The 22,908-nt window shown below is 41.7% G+C and overlaps 1 protein-coding gene across 2 annotated transcripts in view; it reads left to right on the forward strand.

Moving 5' to 3' along the window:
• Nucleotides 1-22,908, forward strand: part of LOC138711768 (kinesin-like protein KIF23) — a 79,652-nt gene that overhangs the window by 41,457 nt on the left and 15,287 nt on the right. For both annotated transcript variants that reach the window (XM_069842960.1, XM_069842961.1), the window contains exons 9-11: nucleotides 12,313-12,443; nucleotides 17,070-17,173; nucleotides 17,377-17,481. In XM_069842960.1, the coding sequence (XP_069699061.1) occupies nucleotides 12,313-12,443; nucleotides 17,070-17,173; nucleotides 17,377-17,481 (340 nt within the window). The remainder of the gene's footprint in view (nucleotides 1-12,312; nucleotides 12,444-17,069; nucleotides 17,174-17,376; nucleotides 17,482-22,908) is intronic.

Below are 22,908 nucleotides of genomic sequence, written 5' to 3' on the forward strand. Positions count from 1 at the left end.
ATATGTAAGAAGTGCTTATTTTGCCTTCTTCAATAGTATAATAACCTATGATATTTCTGTATGGGGAAATAGTTCTAGTGTATCTAATGTTCTCCTTCTACAAAAAAAAAAAGCCTTACGTATTTTAACTGGTTCTGCTTATGATGCGCACTGTAAGCCATTATTCATAAATGAGGCTATTCTGACTGTTATTAATCTGTACATCTTCATCTCTTTGCTGAAGGTAAAGAAAAATTTAGCAAATTATTATCACAGATCTGATCATCATAATTATAATACAAGATACAATTTTCACTTGAGTGAATCTAATGTTAGACTGGAAACAATTAAAAAACAATTTATGTCCATGGCAGTATCTATGTTTAATAGATTACATACATCTGCACACACTGTTAACTATAACACATTTAAGAATGTTTTAAAACACTGGATGATTATAGTATTTATCAATCAATCTTCTTAATGCATCCACCTGTTTGCTGACAACATAAAGTCCACTGTAGTCTTTCCAGTCTTGTTTTTCATGAGAAATGAGGGCTATTTTGATCAGTGTTCATTATAGATGCCTGTTACTAGTAGCCAGAGTTGGGGTGTAGTCAATATATACTGCAGAGCTGTGTCTTCTGCAACTGGTACTGATGATTTTAATTTACCTCTTTTGTGGTTTATGGATGGACAGTATAGAAGAATGTGTTCCAGATCTTCATCATGATTATTGCACCACAGACAAGTAGGAGTATCAGAAATGTGAAATCGGTGTAGGTACAATTGTGTGATAATGTGACCTGTTCTGGCTCTTGTTAAAAATGTTTGAACATGTCTGGGCAAGTTTTTTTTTGTACATTTCCAAGTCATTTGGTTTCTTTTGTACAGATTGTCAAATTTTTACTTTATCAGAAGAGAGCCAATTGTTGATCCATAGCTTTGTAAAATGAGACCTTACTGAAGCAAAAGCACTGGATAGAGATATCACTTGAAGAGGTCTTGAACTTCAGAAATTACTGATATTGTAACTGCAGCAAAACAGTCTATTCCTACTATCAAACAACAGTTTTGTAGGCCTGTGAACATTTGGTGGAATAATGATTTAACTTACATTATAGTATTAGTGAATACGAATACTTTGAGTCCTCTGTTAATAACTTATGTTTCTAATATAATTTTATTCACTCTGTTTTGTTTTCATTATGACTGTGTCCATAGTATTTGTATAATATTGTGAATTTTATTAGTAACAACAATGTACTGTTAATCTTAACTAATATTTACAAAGCACTATTTACAAATCAGAACTACCAGTTCTCAGTTCACAGTTCTTCTATCTCAGTCACTCGAGTTCACAGTATCTCGAACCACAGACCTTCAGAGACAGTTCACTGTACTCGAACTCGGGTCCCTCCAACTGCGGTCCACTGCACTCGAACTCAGGCCTTCGGATGCTGACGCAGATGCGGACGCACACTCGAGTCGAACTCCGGCACACAAGTCTGGCTTGCTTGCTCTGGCTTACTCACTGACTTAATAACTGAAAACTGCAAACTGGAAAACTGCTGTCGTTCCTTCGCGTCCGTAATTTATAGCAACAGCGACGTAGCCTCGAAGGCTCCACGCGTCTCTAGAGATGGCACTCCAGAAAAATCCCGAGCCCTCTCCTCTCTACCAGCACCAGATGCGCGCGCACTCCCGCTCCACTCTCTCGCCGCGTTGGCCCTTTTCCCCTCTCCGCCGCGCGCCATCCCAAGTGCTCCGCGCGATCTTCTCTCTTGCGGGACGCTGGTCGTGAGTTCGAATCTCACGTCGCTGTCACATTGCTCCCTCCTTAGGACTGCTCGTCCCGGGCAGTCCCTTGGTAGGCTGCTAATCGGTCCAGATGCACCACCATCATCTTCCCTCGAGGTTGTCGCTGGATGCGGTACACCACGTCGTTGATCCGGGTCACCACGCGGTATGGTCCATCCCAGGCACGCTGCAGCTTTGGTGATTTCCCTTTGGTCCTGGTAGGTCGATACAGCCACACCAGGTCGCCCTCCTGGAATCCTGCAGAGTTGGCTAATCTGTCGTAGCGCACCTTCATCCTGTCGCTGGCCATCTTGAGGTGCTCTCTGGCCAGTTGGTGAATTCCATTCAACTTCTCAGTGAGTTCTGCCACATAGTCAGTCGCTGGCTGGTCGGCGCTGGGTGGCGTGCCAAACAGCGATCACAGGGCAGGCGCAGCTCTCTCCCGAAGACCATGTTTGCCGGTGTCATCCCTGTTGTATCGTGGACCGAAGCTCTGTAGGCCAAGAGGAACAGTGGGACTCTGGCATCCCAGTCTCGTTGATGGTTGGACACCACCTTCCGCAGATGCTCTTCCAAGGTTTTGATGTAGCGTTCCACCATACCATCGGACTGTGGGTGGAGGGGAGTGGTCCTGGTTTTATGCACCCCCAGACGCTCGAGCAATTCTCCCATCAGGTTGGATTCGAAGTTGCGCCCCTGATCGCTATGCAATTCCCGGGGCACCCCGAATCGGCAGATGAAGTTGTCAAGCAGCGCGTCGGCCACCGTCGAAGCCTCTTGGTTGGCAATCGCGTACACCTCTGGCCATTTTGTGAAGTAATCCATGGCGACTAACAGGTAGCGGTTCCCGCGATCCGTGACCGGGAACGGTCCAGCAACGTCGATGGCGATCCTCTCAAAAGGAGCTCCCACGTTGTACTGCTGCATGGTTCCCCTGCTGCGGGTCCTTGGTCCGCGACTGGCTGCACAGGTGTCGCATCTTCGGCACCATTGTTCCGTGTCGGTTCTCTGATGCAACCAATAGAACCTCTGCCTTAACTTGTCCAGCGTCCTGTTGGCTCCCAGGTGGCCTCCAGTCACTCCAGCATGAGTCTCCTCCAGCACTTCCTTCACCTTGCTCCTGGGCAGGACAAGTTGTTCTATATGGGTCCTTCCATCGGCCGACTCCCAAATCCTCTTCAGGATACCGTCCTTGACAGTGAAGGATTCCCACTGGGCCCAGTAGCTCTTGTAAGTGGTGCTACGGTTGGCGATATCGGCCCATACTGGTCTCTGGCCGGACTCCACATCACGCAGTAGCTGTCCAATGTTTGGGTCCTCCAGCTGCTCCCTCCTTATGGTGGCGTTATCCCATCCTGGGCTCGGCTGGGCGGCAATTGCTCGGACTGCGTGAGCGCCATCCCGCTCTTCTACTTTCAGGCAGTGTTTGCAGCCATCCGGGCGCGGACGTCGTGACAGGGCATCAGCGTTGGAATGTTTCTTCCCTTGTCGGTGTTCAGAGGTGAAGTTGTACTCCTGCAGACGTTGAACCCAACGGGCGGTCTGCCCCTCCAGATTCTTGAAGCCCAATAGCCAGGTGAGTGCAGAATGGTCTGTCCTCAGATGGAATTCCTGGCCATACAAATATTTGTGGAAGTGCTTCAGGGCTTCCACAATGGCAAGAAGTTCTCTACGCGTCACACAGTAGTTTCTCTCAGCCTTGGATAGTGTTCGGCTGAAGTAGGCAATCACCCTCTCTTGCCCGTCCTGTTCCTGAGAGAGTACTCCGCCGATGCCTACGTTGCTAGCGTCCGTGTCGAGCGTGAACTTCCTTCCAGGGATGGGATATCCCAGTACAGGAGCAGTGCAGAGCGCCTCTTTCAGCGACTGGAAGGATGACTCCGCCTCGTCTGTCCACTGGAATTGTCGTTTCTCCTCGGTCAGCTGGGTTAGAGGCTTAGCGATGTTGGCGTACCCAGCTACGAACCTTCTGTAATAAGTGCAGAGGCCGAGAAAGCGGCGCAGCTCCTGCTTGTCCCTCGGTCTCGGCCATCCTCTGACGGCTTGTAGCTTCTCCGGGTCCATGGCCACTCCGTTGGTCCCTACTACGTGTCCCAAGTAGTTGACCTTCTTCTGGAATAGATGACATTTCTTCGGGTTCAACTTCAGTCTGGCTTGTCGCAGTCTCTCGAACACTTTCCTCAGGTTCATCAGCTGTTCGCCGAAAGTCTTGCCCACCACGATGACGTCATCAAGGTACAGCAAACAGGTGTCGTATGTCAGGCCTCTCATTACGGACTCCATTAGTCTCTGGAATGTAGCCGGGGCGTTGCAGAGGCCGAACGGCATAACGGTGAACTGCCATAGTCCCTGGCCTGTAGAGAATGCCGTTTTCTCCTTGTCCTCAGGATGTAGCGCCACCTGCCAGTATCCTGACTTGAGATCCAACGTCGAGAACCACTCTGCTCCGGCCAGGGTGTCCAAGGTGTCGTCAATTCGTGGGAGGGGAAAGCAGTCTTTCCTGGTGACGTCATTCAGTCTTCTGTAGTCCACGCAGAAACGCAGGTCCCCATTCTTCTTCTTCACCAGCACCACAGGTGATGACCAAGGGCTGTCGGATTCCTCGATGACCCCTCTTGCTTTCATGTCCTCCAGTTGGTTGTCAATCTCCCTCTGTTTAGCTAGAGGGACGCGTCGAGGAGGTTGTCTGATTGGGCGAGCATTTCCGGTGTCGATGCGGTGCTGAACTTTCTCCGTTCTCCCGTAGTCATTTTCAGACAGACTGAACACGTCCTGAAATTCTGTCAGTAGATCGTGGACTTGTCTTCTTTCTCTTTTGCTTAAATTCGCCGGCAATTCTCGAGCCAGCTCTTTCAGTGATGGGTCTAGATGTGGACGTGGTCGGTGACACTCCTCGTTTTCTGCCAGAGACGTCACAGACACCACCGGCTCGACGTTACCTAGTACAGTTCCACTAGGCACCTCCTTGTCCCGATTGGTGACATTCAGGACCCTCACCGGTACCACCTTCTGATTCGGGAGTAAGGATCTGGCCACATAAACCCCATCTATCGGAGTTGTTTGCGAATCGAGGAGCAGGTTTCTCTTAGGTTTTCCGTCCAGTCTTGCCGTCACCACCATCTCGCAGCCTGCTGGGATTGTCACTTGATTCTCCAAGGTGAGTCTGCTGGCCATGGGTTGGTCTTCGACGTCTCTCAGGAACACTTCATCCTGACCAAAACGCAGGATACGGCGCCGGACGTCCACCGTTGCATCGAAAATCCGCATGGCGTCGAGTCCCAGGATGACGTCTTCAGTGATGTTGGCGACGAACACCCACATCTCCAGTCTCCTCTTTCCCAATGTCAGATCCAGGAAAACCTCCTTTTGGATGGTCAGGTTCTCGCCTGAGGCAGTACGTAGCTCATACCGGCGCAGCGGCGTCCTCCCAGGTAGTCCACGCACGACTTCTGGTCTGGCGATAGTGAGCGACGCCCCGGTGTCTACCAGTACTCTGCATGGGCGGCCTCTTATCCATCCGTCAGCAATCAGCCCATCGTCGCATCTTCTGTTAACCGTCTTCAAGATCAGCCGAGGGGATGGTGATGACGGCGCCGACGTGCCCCTCATCGCATCGGCCCCTTTTAGTTTTCCTGTTTGTGACCAGATCGGTCACAGTCCCTCCTCAGGTGTCCAGGCTCGCCGCAGGACCAGCAGGTGGGCACTCCTCGTCTTCGTCGCTCGGGTGATTTCGGTTGACGCTCCTCGACGTCGGCCGCCGCGACGCTCCTAATCCGGTGCGATGCCGAGACGTTCGCAGTCAACTTGGCTGCCTCCATCCTGAGGGCCGCCGCCAGAGCTGCGTTGATGGTGCGATGCTCTGCTAAGAGTAGCTGTTGTCTTATTTCCGGGTCTCGAACTCCGCTGCCGAAGGTGTAGGCCGCCTCTCCAGCGATGAAATCATTAGGTAGGCCCCTGAGGGCCTTATGGGCCAGTTGTTCCACCGCCATCGCGAATTCTTGTAGGGACTCGCCTGACTGTTGGACCCTCGTTTTTAGTTGGGTCCTAAATGCTGCAGCAAGTTGATGGTCACCATAACGTCCCTCCAGGGCCGCCATTATCTCAGCGGCTGTCCCATCTTCTGGAACGCTGTGAAGAATCTCCGACGCCTGTCCTTGAAGCGCGGTCAGCAGCTGAGTAGTCTTCTCCGCTGGTGTCCACCCATTATGTGCTGCGGTGGCCTCGAACTGGCGACGGAATATCGCCCAAGACGTCGTACCGTCGAACTTTGGCGTCTTGACGTTGTGATGTCTGGCTGAAGGCCATGATTCCGCAGGGCCACTATATGGAATCCTCAACTCTGTGGCCGTTTCTTGCATGGCACGTCGAACCTCCTCGGCAACTATCTGTTTCTGTTCTCTAGCCTGGCGATCCACCAACGCGAGTATGTGCTTGTTTTCTTCAGCATGTCGGTCCATCAACGTGAGTATGTGCTTGTTTTCCTCGGCGTGTTTTTCCATCACCTCACTCGTCTTGTCCAGCAACTCGCTCGTCTGCTCTTGACGACGCTCGAGATCGCGGATTTTGCCGTCGAAATGGTCTACCTCCTGTCTCAATTCGGTTACTGTCTCGTTTATAGTTGTAAAATTCTTGTTTAGGTTGTCAAGGTCGGCTTTGAGTTCGTCTTTCACGATGGCGACAATTCCATCTACGTGGGCTGAAACGCTTTCAATTTGCGTAGTGACGTCATCTTTCACTCCGCTTATGTCGCCTTTCACTCCGCTTATGTCACTTTTCATCTCCGTTTTCACTTCACTTATGTCGCCTTTCACTTCACTTATGTCGCCTTTCACTTCACTTATGTCACTTTTCATCTCCGTTTTCACTTCACTTATATCGTTCTTGACCTCACTGATGTGCTTGTTCATTTCTGCTTTCATTTCTGCGATGGCTTGCAGGATCTGCTGTAGGTTCTCCATTGTCGATAATGTCCCGGTTCTGACACCAATGTGATTTTTATTAGTAACAACAATGTACTGTTAATCTTAACTAATATTTACAAAGCACTATTTACAAATCAGAACTACCAGTTCTCAGTTCACAGTTCTTCTATCTCAGTCACTCGAGTTCACAGTATCTCGAACCACAGACCTTCAGAGACAGTTCACTGTACTCGAACTCGGGTCCCTCCAACTGCGGTCCACTGCACTCGAACTCAGGTCCCTCCAACTGCGGTCCACTGCACTCGAACTCAGGCCTTCGGATGCTGACGCAGATGCGGACGCACACTCGAGTCGAACTCCGGCACACAAGTCTGGCTTGCTTGCTCTGGCTTACTCACTGACTTAATAACTGAAAACTGCAAACTGGAAAACTGCTGTCGTTCCTTCGCGTCCGTAATTTATAGCAACAGCGACGTAGCCTCGAAGGCTCCACGCGTCTCTAGAGATGGCACTCCAGAAAAATTCCGAGCCCTCTCCTCTCTACCAGCACCAGATGCGCGCGCACTCCCGCTCCACTCTCTCGCCGCGTTGGCCCTTTTCCCCTCTCCGCCGCGCGCCATCCCAAGTGCTCCGCGCGATCTTCTCTCTTGCGGGACGCTGGTCGTGAGTTCGAATCTCACGTCGCTGTCACAATATTAATGACTTTAATATAATATAATCTAGAGAGTTGAAAGGGAATCTTGTATTTAAATCTGCCGATTTTTCTGGTTTACCAAAAGCAGTCACGTCACTGGAAACTGTTAACAGTCTCTTACATGTGTCACTAGCCATTTTGTAAGAAACAAAATCTAATCTGCGTTCTGTTGCTGGCAGTTTAGGGCAAAAAGTAAAGGAAAAGGTGACTAACATTATTTTAAAAAATCCTAGACACTAACAGTTGTGTGATATTTGTGATATTATCGAAGAAAAGTCTTCCATTGCACCAAAAGATTTATTTCTGTCAGTGAAACAATTAACATCATTTACGTCCCATTAACCTTGTATGACGTGGAAAGAAGTTTTCACAATACAAAAGCATCTTCAGGGACAACAGACGCAGTTTCTTAATTGAAAACTTCTGCCACGTGTTGATCGTGAACTGCAACTCTTCACTGATTTTATACGACAGAACCACCTCTGCTTCAACCTCTAAAGAATAATGTAAGTTCGTAGTCATTATCATTCGTACTAACAGTTAACTTAATTTCTCTTTATTTGTTATTGGTATTTATTGGCATATTTTGTATTTTTAAGGACATATTTGCATTCATATTCAGTATTATTTTTAGGGTATGAACTTTCAGACCTTACCTATACGTGACTGAATGTTCATGACATTCGTTATATATGAGAGAGTGTGTATGGGTCAAGTGCACGATTTGTGTGTGCTCCTTTTTAATAACTGTGAGTACTAGATCACATTTGTGATAGTGCGTCATTAAATAAACAGTGACGTTACGTACTAATGATTACAGAACACTGAAGGCATTTTTTTTATATACGAGGCCTGTCTAAAAAGTATCCGACCTTTAGCCAGAAAAAAATATTTCAAATACCTGACGGGGTTGGGACCCTAATCCCCTTCAAAGTAGGCCCCTTGTGCTTGCACACACTTAGCCTACCAATCCTTCCACTGCCGGAAACACCTCTGGAAGTCTTCTTTTGGAATGGTGTTCAGCTCCGTCGTCGCGTTCCGCATTATCTCTTCTCTACTCTCAAAACGGGATCCTTTCAGTGGTGTCTTCAATTTTGGAAACAACCAGAAGTCGCAAGGAGCCAGGTCTGGAGAGTAGGGAGGTTGGCGAACGGTTGTAATTCCATGTTTGGCCAAGAAAGTTTGGATCAATTGGAATGAATGTGCGTGGGCGTTGTCGTGATGCAAGTGTCAGTTGTTCGCCGTCCACATGTCTGGTCTTTTGCGCCGAACTGCATAATGGAGTCGCCGGAGAACATCGTGATAGTACTCCTTTGTCACCGTTTGTCCTTCCGGTGCGTATTCGTGATGCACAATTCCACGGACATCAAAGAAAACGGTCAGCATCACCTCGATTTTGCTTCGCACCTGCCGCGCTTTCTTCGGCCTTGGAGACTCGGGATGCTTCCATTGCGACGACTCGGGATGCTTCCATTGCGACGACTCGGGATGCTTCCATTGTTTCTGGGTCGTACCCGTACACCCATGACTCATCTCCAGTTATCACGGTGTTCAGAAACCCAGGATCAGTGTTGGCGGTGTCCAGAACGTCCTGTGCAACGTCACGACGGAGGTCTTTTTGTTCCAGGGACAACAACTTGGGCACGAATTTCGCAGCCACTCGGTTCATGTTCAAATCATCACGCAAAATTGCATGTGCAGAATCTTTACTCACTCCAACCTCTTCGGCAATCTCCCACACGGTCAAACGACGATCTGCCATCACCAAATTTCGCACCCTCTCAACAACAGCTGCACTCCGAGCAGTTTGGGGCCTGCCACAACGCTGCTCACTCTCCGCTGATGTGCGGCCATCTTTGAATCGGTTGAACCACTCCTTAATTTGTGTTACACCCATTGCATCTTCCCCAAACACCTGCTGAATCTTACGAATTGTTTGACTTTGAGAATCACCAAGCTTTTGACAAAATTTGATGCAGTATCTTTGCTCAATTCGTTCAGTCATCTTGCGAGAAAACTAAATCCGACAAACACTTAGAACAGCAACCTTACTTGGCGACCACCAGCCAGTGACTGGCACAAGCGAATGTGGTGAAAAAATTCAAGCATGCGCATTACGGTTCCTCCTTCCACCGTACACAGTGCCGCCGCCTTAGAATCACTACTTTGCGCGGGAAAATTTAAGGTCGGATACTTTTTAGACAGGCCTCGTATATATTCCTAGCTTTGGAACTCTACTGAAATTAAAAACATAAAATAGAATGCTAAACTGTTTGACAAGGAGTTAGAAATCCAGAAAACTTATTGCTTTTAGTAGTCATTATTATATAATAATTTATTCACATAATCTCGATATACATCACATATTCATTTAAATGAGGTCTCGCCCACCTAATTGAATACTACACGGTTACTATGAAGTAGCCAGTATGTATTATTACGAGAGGTGTTCGGCTGGCGCCGTGGATCGTGTCATGGCATAGTTCAGTTGGAAAGAGCGCTTAGCGCGCAGAGCTGAGAGGTCCTGGGTTTGATTCCCGGTGCCGGTACGAATTTTTCTCGTACTAAATAGTAATAATCTCCATATATTTAAAAAGCAGAAGCTCATTTGTGATTTCCCACTAGTTTCTTATTTTAGTTTTGCTTGATAAATTAGAAGTATTTAATTATAATTTTTTTTATTGATTTTTCATGAAATTCACGCTTTTCAGTTAAATTTATTTTAAATGCTTTTTTTATAAAACGGAATACAGCTACAGCCCTTGAAGGGCCTAGACCGACCAGCCAGCTGCTGGTCTCACGCCCACATGCCGAAGCAGAGGTGGACGATCATCCAACCAGAATGGAGGTATCGTGTGGTTAGCACGATGATCTCCCCAGCCGTTATAGCTGGTATTCGCAACCGGATTTCGCTACCTATCGTAGCTCCCCAAGTGCATCACGATGCTGGGTGGGCACCGGTCCCATACACTGGCCGAAATTTCATGAGAAAATTTCTTCCCCCATGAGGACTCGAACCAGCGCGCATTCCGTAACGTGAGTCCTAGGCGGGATGCCTTAGACCGCGACAAAACGGAATATATTAAATTTGGTTAATTTGAATCAATATACGAAAGTTTCCAACTGAAATGTATTTTGATGCCTATAAGGAATGCTGCAAAACTTCGTCTTTGAGAAGAATGTCAGCATTCATTTTAGTTTATAATTATTGATGTTATGAGTTCCGTATAGTGGACTAGAAATGTCAAATTATACTTTAGTTCGTGCAAACCATATGCAGTTTAATCATACATTTAATTTACGTAAAATATATGGTGCTTAAATACACTCAGGGACAAAAAAAACCGGACACTTTAATATTTGCTGGTATTTTGCAAAACATTATCTTCTCATACAAAATTATGGTAGCCATATGTTGTTATGGAGACGTGTATACATTGTTGATTGTTTTTTGTTTTATAAACAAGACATTACAACCAAATATTCCAATTTTGCTTTCGGAGTCTCAGCTATAACAATTTTGTCTCAACCATTTTGTGCTTCATTATCGTTATCATTCGTTATTTCTTTATTTTTACATGTTCTGAGTTTAAGTGGGGTTGTAACATTTATCTTAAAACAAGATGCGACCTGAAGATGTGGCTCGAGCTGTAGCCTTTTACGATGATGGACGCAGTGTACGTTACATTGCAAATGTTATGAATATGGCTAGAAGCACAACCCATGATGCCACAAAACGGTATAGAGAGACCCTAGAATATACCAGAAGACCAGGTTCGGGTCGTCCAAGAGCTACAAATCCAAATGAAGACAGGTATATGGTGTTGAGAGTTCTTAGGGAGCGCAACCTGCCAGCTACTAGTGTAGCCCAGCAATTTGTTAACATGCATGGACGCCCAATTTCGGCCAAAACAGTTAGAAGGAGGTTGAAAGCAAGTGGACTGATATCAAGTAGACCTGCAACTGGTCCCAGACTTCTCAGGATGCATCGAGTTGAACGACTGCGTTTTGCAAATGATCACAGGGATTGGAGAAATGGACAGTGGAGCTGTGTTCTGTTCACTGATGAGTCCCGTTTCAATCTGTGCTCACCTGATAGACGTGAAAGAGTTTGGAGAAGGCGGGGACAACGATTTTCACAGTGTTGCGTTTCCGAAAATGTGCCGTATGGAGGTGGTGGAGTGATGGTTTGGGCAGGAGTGTGTACGGATGCTCGTACAGAGTTGGTTTTTGTTGAAAATGGAAGACTAACAGCTGATAGGTATATAAATGAATGTTTGGCTGATCATGTTGTGCCATTTGGCCAATTTGTAGGCGATAATTTTGTTTTAATGCATGATAATGCACGGCCGCATATTGCCCATGCGGTCGGAGATTATCTCCAAGAAGTGGGAATCCATGTTCTTCCATGGCCAGCAAGGAGTCCAGACATGAACCCAATTGAACACGTGTGGGACATGCTGGGACGGCGTGTTAAGAATAGACGACCGAGGCCAGAATCGTTACAAGAGTTGAGGCGAGCACTTGGCGAAGAATGGGAACTTATTCCTCAAGAAGACATTGCTAACCAAATTGAGAGCATGCCAAGACGTATGGATGCAGTTATTCAAATCAGAGGGGGTAATACCCGTTACTAATAAGAGTTTTTAATGTTTAAGGCACCATTAAATGAAAAAAACAGTTAGACCAAACGATGCCATAGTTATACGCCCTTTGTAATTTTTTGTAAGTTTTCTCATCAGAGACTTTTTTTTTTCAAATGTTGTCGTATAAGGTGCTAAATGGAACATTATTTTGTTTAAATGGGTTTTGTTTCATTTTGAAATAATTAGCAACAAAATACAAGCAAATATAGAAGTGTCCGGTTTTTTTTGTCCCTGAGTGTATTATAATGTATTCACTTTGTTTTGCTTTCAGTTTGGGTCCTCCATTTCCTTCTTTTGAATTAACCAATCCAGAGCATGATAAGCTTATTACAGACTTAATTGCATTTCTTGAATTACGCATTAACAAAAGAAATATTCTACTGAAAGATTGGGAACAAAAGAGTAAGTACAACATATGTCTATTACAATAAAAAAAATTCAGTTATCTTTGTATCTATTATAACGTGGCTTCCAATTGACTAAAAACGAAGGTATGGATTTTTGAAGTTGTGATAATAGTAGTTACTTACTTACTGGTTTTTAAGGAACCCGGAGGTTCATTGCCGCCCTCACATAAGCCTGTCATTGGTCCCTATCCTGTGCAAGATTAATTCAGTCTCTGTCATATCCCACCTCCCTCAAATCCATTTTAATATTATCTTCCCATCTACGTCTCGGCCTCCCTAAAGGTCTTTTTCCCTCTGGACTCCCAATGAACACTCTATATGCATTTCTGGATTCGCCCATACGGACTACATGCCCTGCCCATCTCAAACGTCTGGATTTAATGTTCCTAATTATGTCAGGTGAAGAATACAATGCGTGCAGTTCTGCGTTGTGTAACTTTCTCCATTCTCCTGTAATTTCATCCCTCTTAGCCCCAAATATTTTCCTAAGAATCTTATTCTCAAACACCCGTAGTCTCTGTTCCTCTCTCAAAGTGAGAGTCCAAGTTTCACAACCATGCAGAACAACCAGTAATATAACTGTTTTATAAATTCTAACTTTCAGGTTTTTCGACAGCAGACTGGATGATAAAAGTTTCTCAACCGAATAATAACAGGCATTTCCCATATTTATTCTGTGTTTAATATCCTCCCGAGTATCATTTATATTTGTTACTGTTGCTCCCAGATATTTGAACTTCTCCACCTCTTCAAAAGATAAATTTCCAATTTTTATATTTCCATTTCGTACAATATTCTGGTCACGAGACATAATCATATACTTAGTCTTTTCGGGATTTACTTCCAACGCCTTCTCTTTACTTGCTTCCACTAAAATTCCCGTGTTTTCCCTAATCGTTTGTGGATTTTCTCCTAACATATTCACGTCATCCGCATAGACAAGCAGCTGATGTAACCCGTTCAATTCCAAACCCTCTCTGTTATCCTGGACTTTCCTAATGGCATATTCTAGAGCAAAGTTAAAAAGTAAAGGTGATAGTGCATCTCCTTGCTTTAGCCCACAGTGAATTGGAAACGCATATGACAGAAACTGACCTATACGAACTCTGCTATACGTTTCACTGAGACACATTTTAATTAATCGAACTAGTTTCTTGGGAATACCAAATTCAATAAGAATATCATATAAAACTTCTCTCTTAACCGAGTCATATGCCTTTTTGAAATATATGAATAACTGATGCACTGTACCCTTATATTCCCATTTTTTCTCCATTATCTGTCGAATACAAAATATCTGGTCAATAGTTGATCTATTACGCCTAAAACCACATTGATGATCCCCAATAATTTCGTCTACATATGGAGTTAATCTTCTCAAAAAATATTGGACAAAATTTTGTACGACGTCAACAAAAGTGATATTCCTCGAAAGTCACTGCAGTTAGTCTTGTCCCTCTCCTTAAAGATAGGTACGATAATGGACTCCTTCCATTGTTCTGGTACAATTTCCTTTTCCCAAATAGCAAGTACAAGCTTATAAATTTCGTTAGATAATGTGCTTCCACCCTCTTGTATTAATTCTGCTGGAATTTGATCGATACCTGGAGACTTATAATTTTTTAGATTTTCTATCGCAATTTCAACTTCAGAAAGTGTGGGTTCGGGTATAAATGGCTCATAGTAGTTACATATGTAAAACTTTCTTTTAATGAAATCCTGGGTGACCCTTAATAAGTAAGAATGGACCATAAAATTAAAATAATTTAGTTCGAAACTATACACATTTAACTTTACTAAAATATATTAGAAGTGAAGAAAAATGTCAGCAGCTGCTCAATATGAATGTGTTGAGAGAAATCCTGGCAGATTCGATCATGAACAACTTTCACATACTGTTCAATATGCATCACTTTTGGTCTCAAATCTGGATCTACATCAAATCAATTTCTGTTTGTTCTTCATATAACAAATGTCGAAAATGTTTACATTTATGGAACAAAAGAGTAATGATGTTTCAAAGTGAAAACCTTCACTCAGAATTCATTGAGTGATGTTTTCAATGAACCATCACAAACACGTCAGTACGTTCATCTTGCTCTTTTCCAAATACCGTTGTAAATTACACATTCAATACCTTATTCATGAATTTTCATGATTTGGTGCAGGAAAGCAATCTTCGAGGCTAGTTGCTAAATCAAGCAGGTGCACAGTGATATGTTAAACTTCTGCTAGCAATTTTTCAGCAGTGGACTTCAGAAATGTCTCCAGTGTTGGGATATTAGTGAGGCTACTAGCTTCAACTCGGCTTGCCCATAACTGTAATTGTTTAATAAAATTGTTGCATTGATCTTATATTCAACATAAAACTGTTCGTATTGTTATTTTGAATTCTAGTGTTGAGAGTAATTATGCGAAAACATCTCGTAAGTAGTAGGGAAAGGAAGTTCATGCATTTGCATATTTGTCATGAGGCTGTAAGCACTCAAAGCTTAAAAAGTGGAGAAAGTTTAGAAAGAAAGCAGTAGCAAGTTTTAGGCTCGAAACTGGCTACACTTAATGTGAATAGGCATCTACCAGTCCAAATGCATCATCTACCATAAAGTAAACTCAATTATGGACGGAAATCACCTTCTCTGCTGCATAGACGTGTATGAACATCATCAAAATGAAAAAAATTTAACAACGCTGTATTGGGACCCAGAGAGAGAAGTTGTTTAAGGGATTAGGTACAACTTACAGCAGTAAAATTTTGCAAATATTCAACATTTTTTCTTCCATTACTGTATCTTATACAATAATGAAAATGAAGACCAGCCTCATGGTCTAGTGGTTAGAGCTTCTGGCTATAGTTCATGAGGTCCCGGGTTCGATTCCTGGTTAGAGCACAGGAATTTTTCCTTAAAGGGGATTATTCCTGTGTTCGTCCATAGTCTGGAATTTAGGATTTAAGACCTCTCCTGGCACCACATTATCATAATCATCCTATCACATCATCGGGGTAATGTAACTCCGCCTTCCAGGCGCCCCAACCTCAGAAGTGGGTTACAATTAAGCCACGGCCTGGAGAGAAGACCAGAAATGTCGAAAAGACAACCTGGTGGCATTGGATAAAAAATAAAAATAATAATAATAATAATGAAAATGAGTATGTGTAAAACACTGTCCTTCTGCTATATGAAAAAAATATTTTTACGATTTAAAAAAAAAGTTTTATATATATATGAGTATGAATATCAAAGACGGACACCTGTGGTTTTTTTATACAATTTTTCATGCTCTTTCCAGTTATAGTGCAAACTCTAAAACTACATTTATAAAATAAACTGTGTTAAATATTACAAAGAACACTGTGAATTAAAAAATTGCCTCTAGATCAAAACTATGGAGACGACAGATGTCCGTCTTTGATATTAAGCTACACATATATATATATATATATATATATATTTTTTTTTTTTTCAAAATTCAAAATGGTGGCAGTTCACTGTGCAGTGATGAAGCGTTTCCCTCATAACTAAAAACTATCCAACATTCTGTGATGAAATTTTTGTGTGTATTTATGCATGTTATATCTACAATATGATGCAAAATCACTTCTCTACCTTTGATAGATTGATAAATAATAAATTCATTTTAAAAAATAGTGAAAATATTTTCTTCTAACACAAAATAAAAAAAATATATATATTTATTAAGGAATGTAGTTGAAAGAGCATGATATTGTAAACATGAGTTTCAGCAATAAAATAAAAGAGAGAGAACATGAAAAAGTTAAGTCATGAGTTATGAGGAAAACGCTTCCTCAGTGCACAGTGAACTGCCATCATTTTGAATTTTGAAAAAAAAAATATATATATATAAATAATTTTTTAAAATCGTAAAAATATTTTTTCCATATAGCAGAAGAACAGTGTTTTATACATACCAATTTTCATTATTCTACAAGGCGCAATAATGGAAGAAAAAATGTTTAATATTTCCAAAAATTTTACTGCTGTAAGCCATAGCTAACCCTTTTTAATTGATCAAATTGCCATAAGAAGAGCAACGGCATATTGGATAACTTTCTCCATTAGCCAAGAACAATCATCTCTACTGTATGTAAAATAATGCTTTCTACTGAAATAGTGGGAGGGTCAGAGTAATTTTACTCCATCTGGTACAGGCTTGCATTTTTCGTTTTTATGTAGTATACCATCTCTCATTGCTCTCTGTGGATGGTATTAGAGTCCGTAAAATACATAAATGGTCCTGATACATCAAATTCAATAGCTTTTCAACTATTTATTAAATGATAACTATTGTTATTGCGCGTTTTTTAATGACTTTTTGTAAAATCCATTGTGTTTTTTATTTACCTGTAATAACTGTTGTAGTTCATTAATAAATATTTCTATAATTTTTTTAAAGAAAAGATATGTTTAATAATTGAACTTGCGCTAACATAAATATCGAAATATGATTTTTGTTTTTTAGAAGATTAAAATTTCGAGCACAGACTATAAAATACATGTCCAGGAAATTAATAGCAATTAATTATGGAATTACTCATTTAGAAATGAGAGAGAGTATGGTAAAAGCATTGCTGTTCATTGTGTGATCTCTGTTTAATTTATAGGTAAAGAATTTCGCAAAAAGTTGATTGATATAGAAAAGGAAAATATGTTGGCTGCACAGGATCGTCATAGTTTGCGTGCCTGTTTTGAACAAGAAAGAAAAAAGGTAAGAAAATAATGCTTTAAATACCGGTAATGAATTTGAACATTTTATAATCTGGAATTTAGTTGGATTTGTTCAAGAGAATGATTCAGTTAGTTACGTATTTCATTTGAATTAGTTGACTGGTTTAATGCTTCAATTATATTAATATGCTATTTGAGTAATTAAAGCTTTACATTTTCACTTGTGATATTTTTGAAATGCAGACAAGTGTTTTGGAGTCCAGGCTAGTGGCTTCTGAATCAAATGTGATGAGTCTTCAGCATAAAATACAGCAGAAGGAAGCAGAACTAGCGTCACTGAAGCAAGAAGTAAGTCCAGTAACCAAGTACATACCTACTTGCAGAAGAATATTTTTAATTGGAATAGATATTTTCCAGCCATATCTTGAAACATAAAATTACTGAAACTGTTAGAATATTATTTTCGAGCTGAAAATGGTATGTTGATTTTGCAGATATTAACAGCTTATTTCTTGGATAGAGTACAACAAAATATTCTAATACCATATTAGTCCCAAATGAATACTTTTCTCAAAAAAAAAATAGTTTTCCCCTAATGTTACTTTTACTCAGTAAATACTACAGTAAAACCCTGATAAGACACTGTTCAAGGGACCAGGTGTAAACTGCGTATTAACTGGGACCGCATATTAGGAGGGGATACTAATTTTGACTTATATACAATATCTATTAGAATTTTTCTTTATTGAAGTACATGATTCATGAAAGGTAATATAATATTACTCCATTATGTAATTACTGTACTGTACGTCAAACACATTTACATTATGTACTGTACTTAATTCTTTCGGGAAAAAAGTCATTTATAGTTGTTTGTCGTGTGCGTGTTCTCCAAGTCCTCATGTTTACCACACTTCAGTTTCCTACGATTATATCCTCCCGATGACGTCGCAACTGTAGCGATTGAGTCGCGATTTTTTATTATTGTTCTTAATGTCGATGATGGGATTCCTAATGAATCAGAGAGTTGTTTCTGAGTAAGAGTACTATTCTCATCGTACTTTCGTAAGATTTCCAATTTTTCTGACGCAGAAAGTGCTTTTTGTTTAACACTCATTGTAATGACATTCACAGACACTTCCATACACTAAAGGACAACAAACTGGCCAGCAAAAATTTCCAGAATTTTATGACGGCCGAGTGAGGAATGTTGTTTGAGAGAGAGGGTTAGCAAGAGGGTGAGGTATTGTAACTGTATGTAGGCTTTAAGTGCGCAGGTAAAGAGTTGAATAAGAGAGCGTAACAAGAGGGTGAGGTATACTAAGGTATGAAGTATGAAGGTTTAAATGTGCAGGTAAAGGGTCGAATAAGAGAGCGTAACAAGAGGGTGGGGTATACTAAGGTATGAAGTATGAAGGTTTAAATGTGCAGGTAAAGAGTCGAATAAGAGAGTGTAACAAGAGGGTGGGGTATACTAAGGTATGAAGTATGAAGGTTTAAATGTGCAGATAAAGAGTCGAATAAGAGAGCGTAAGAAGAGGGTGGGGTATACTAAGGTATGAAGTATGAAGGTTTAAATGTGCAGGTAAAGAGTCGAATAAGAGAGCGTTAACAAGAGGGTGGGGTATACTAAGGTATGAAGTATGAAGGTTTAAATGTGCAGGTAAAGAGTCGATTAAGAGAGCATAACAAGAGGGTGGGGTATACTAAGGTATGAAGTATGAAGGTTTAAATGTGCAGGTAAAGGGTCGAATACCAATACTTTTCAGGTTAATGGCACTAGTGAGTTCAGTCACCAAGATGTTTCATTGCTGTTACAGTACATTGCTGAAAATTACATCGAAAATATTCCACAAAAACAGCGTATTATGCGGGACTTGAGCACGGGATATTTTATAAAGGCGTTATATATGAAATGTGCAGGGACTGGACAAAAAAAGCGTAATAAGTCTTATCGAGGTTTTACTGTGTATGGATCAGGGATGCAGAACTGGAAGAGAGAGGGGTGGAAGCATGGGGAAAGTATTGGTTTCCCTTCCACATTTACCAGTGTTGAATGACACCTCCATGATCCGTCTGCAACCTTGTGGCAGATTGCGAGAGACAAGTGCTCATGAACAGAATGGCGAAAAGTAGGCTATTTCCGACCGCAATAATTACAGCACTTTAACTTGACCAACAAATTCGAATTAAATGCATTACATGTCTAATGGTATATAAACAAATACAACACATCTGTATGTAAAAAAAAGAGACATTTCTAAATACTTAAATGTACAATTTCTCTTTTAAATTCGATTGGTTAAAGTGAACTGATGATAATACTAAATGTTGAAACAGAAAATATTCTTGTTGTGGTCTTTTGCATTAAAATTATTTTCGTAGTTCCATGTCACAACAAAGGCTATCGTCACTGGCAAATACGAGGCGTGTTCTTAAAGTAAGTTCCAAAAGGGTGTAGTAAGTAAACGGGAAGATATTTACAAACCATTTTTGTTGCATTGTATTCCCCACACTTCAATTACTTCTCAACATAATCTCCACCATTATTGAGACATTTATTGAGTCGTGGCATAAGTCTTTCTATCCCCTCATTGTAGAATTGCGATGCGAACCACTCCTACACTGCTGTTTTCACTTCGTCGCCTCAAAACGTTGACCACCAAGGAACTTCTTGAGGTCCAGGAAGAGATGAAAGTCACTCAGAGCCAAATGCAGGCTGTAGGGGGGGATGGTCAATTTGTTCCCAGCCAAATTTCGAGATGAGGTTTTGGGTGTCACGTGCTGTGTGTGGCCGAGCGTTGTCATGAAGCAACACAACTCCGTCGGTCAGTATCCCATTTCTCTTGTTCTGAATTGCGCGACGGAGCTTCTTCAAGGTCTGACAATAGGTTTCTCTATTAATGGTTTCACCCCGAGGCAAGAATTCGATGAGTAGGACTCCTTTTCTGTCCCAAAAAACAGTGCACATGATCTTGCGTGTTGGCATGGTTTGTTTGAATTTCTTTACCTTGGCGATGCAGTATGCCTCCATTCCATGGACTGCTGCTTCGATGCAGGTGTCATGTGAGACACCCAAGTCTCGTCACCTGTCATGATATGGTCAAGAAACTCATCGCCTTGCTCACTGTAACGTGTGAGGAAGCTCAATGCACTGGAAGCTCATTTGGTTTTGTGTTCCTTGGTGAGCATCTTGGTACCATCGTGAGCACAATTTTCAATATCGTAATCGATCTGTCACAATTTTGTAGAGAACACTCCACGACATTTGTGGAAAATTCAAGAAAAGCGAAGAAATTGTGAACCTCCTGTCCTCATGAATTTTTTCATCGACAGCTCGCACCAAATCGTCATGATCAAAGATGGCCGACCGGTACTCTGCTCGTCATGCACAGAGACGCGGCCCTCGTTGAACTTCCTAACCCATCTCCTGACCATTCCATCACTAATGGCATCATCACCATACACCTCACAAAGTTGACGATGAATGTCAGCTGGTTTGATGTTTCTCGCATTCAAGAAACGGATAACAGACAGCATCTCATAGTCGGCGGGGTGCTCGATCACTTTAAACATTTCAACTGATCACAACTAACCACACACACGGACTGAAGCTATGAAACTGCATGCACAGCTTGCCTGAGGACTGAAGAAGAAAACACGCATGCGCAAAATAACGATTGCAGCGATGTGACGGCTATAATTGAAAACGGAACTTACTTTAAGAACACGCCTCGTATTTCTATGCAGAAGGAAATTGTAGGGCACACAAAATTATGAAAAGTCATCCTTTCCACAACAATGTTACTAATAAATTCTCTGCTGTGAAGGACAGAAAGGATTCAACTTCAACTTGTCTTCAATTAATTCATAATTATTATTGTTATTATCATCATCAATATCACAGATTTTAAATATTCCGGTATTTAATTTACATATATGGGGTGAACTGTAAGTAATTGCAGGGGATTATTCCTTGAGATAATTCATACAAAAAATTTAATACAGTTTTGCCCGTTTTTGTTTCCTTTTCGAAAAAAAAAAATGTTTTATATGAAACATTTCATAGCGTACTTTGTGAAAGTCATTGATTTAATTCCCAATGCTCTCAGTTAATTTAAGAGAGCAATGTATTATGATAATAATAATACATACTTACTTACAAATGGCTTTTAAGGAACCCGAAGGTTCATTGCCGCCCTCACATAAGCCCGCCATCGGTCCCTATCCTGTGCAAGATTAATCCAATCTCTATCATCATATCCCACCTCCCTCAAATCCATTTTAATATTATCCTCCCATCTACGTCTCGGCCTCCCTAAAGGTCTTTTTCCTTCCTGTCTCCCATCTAACACTCTATATGCATTTCTGGATTCACCCATACATGCTACATGTCCTGCCCATCTCAAACATCTGGATTTAATGTTCCTAATTATGTCAGGTGAAGAATACAATGCGTGCAGTTCTGCGTTGTGTAACTTTCTCCATTCTCCTGTAATTTCATCCCGCTTAGCCCCAAATATTTTCCTAAGCACCTTATTCTCAAACACCCTTAACCTATGTTCCTCTCTCAGAGTGAGAGTCCAAGTTTCACAACCATACAGAACAACCGGTAATATAACTGTTTTATAAATTCTAACTTTCAGATTTTTGGACAGCAGACTGGATGATAAGAGCTTCTCAACCGAATAATAACAGGCATTTCCCATATTTATTCTGCGTTTAATTTCCTCCTGAGTGTCATTTATATTTGTTACTGTTGCTCCAAGATATTTGAATTTTTCCACCTCTTCGAAGGATAAATCTCCAATTTTTATATTTCCATTTCGTACAATATTCTGGTCACGAGACATAATCATATACTTTGTCTTTTCGCGATTTACTTCCAAACTGATCGCTTTACTTGCTTCCACTAAAATTCCCGTGTTTTCCCTAATCGTTTGTGGATTTTCTCCTAACATATTCATGTCATCCGCATAGACAAGCAGCTGATGTAACCCGTTCAATTCCAAACCCTCTCTGTTATCCTGGACTTTCCTAATGGCATATTCTAGAGCAAAGTTACAAAGTAAAGGTGATAGTGCATCTCCTTGCTTTAGCCCACAGTGAATTGGAAACGCATCTGACAGAAACTGACCTATACGAACTCTGCCGTACGTTTCACTGAGACACATTTTAATTAATCGAACTAGTTTTTTGGGAATACCAAATTCAATAAGAATGTCATATGATACTTCCCTCTTAACCGAGTCATATGCCTTTTTGAAATCTATGAATAACTGATGTACTGTACCCTTATACTCCCATTTTTTCTCCATTATCTGTCGAATACAAAAAATCTGATCAATAGTCGATCTATTACGCCGAAAACCGCACTGATGATCCGCAATGATTTCATCTACGTACAGAGTTAATCTTCTCAAAAGAATATTGGACAAAATTTTGTACGACGTCAACAAAAGTGATATTCCTCGAAAGTTACCACATTTGGTTTTGTCCCCCTTTTTAAAAATAGGTACAATTATGGACTCCTTCCATTGTTCTGGTACAATTTCCTTTTCCCAAATAGCAAGTACAAGTTTATAAATTTCGCTATAATGATGATAATAATAATAATAATAATAATTGACAGAATTTTAGTTTTGTCCTTAAAAATGCAGGGATTTGATCCAAACAAATCTAACTTTTCGTTCTGCAAAGGATTTTTGAAATGTAAAACACTCTGACAACGCTGTAAAGGTTATTGTCTGGGGCGCATGGCATCGACAGCACTCA

This window comes from Periplaneta americana, chromosome 13 (genome assembly GCF_040183065.1).
Source record: "Periplaneta americana isolate PAMFEO1 chromosome 13, P.americana_PAMFEO1_priV1, whole genome shotgun sequence".
NCBI lineage: Eukaryota > Metazoa > Arthropoda > Insecta > Blattodea > Blattidae > Periplaneta > Periplaneta americana.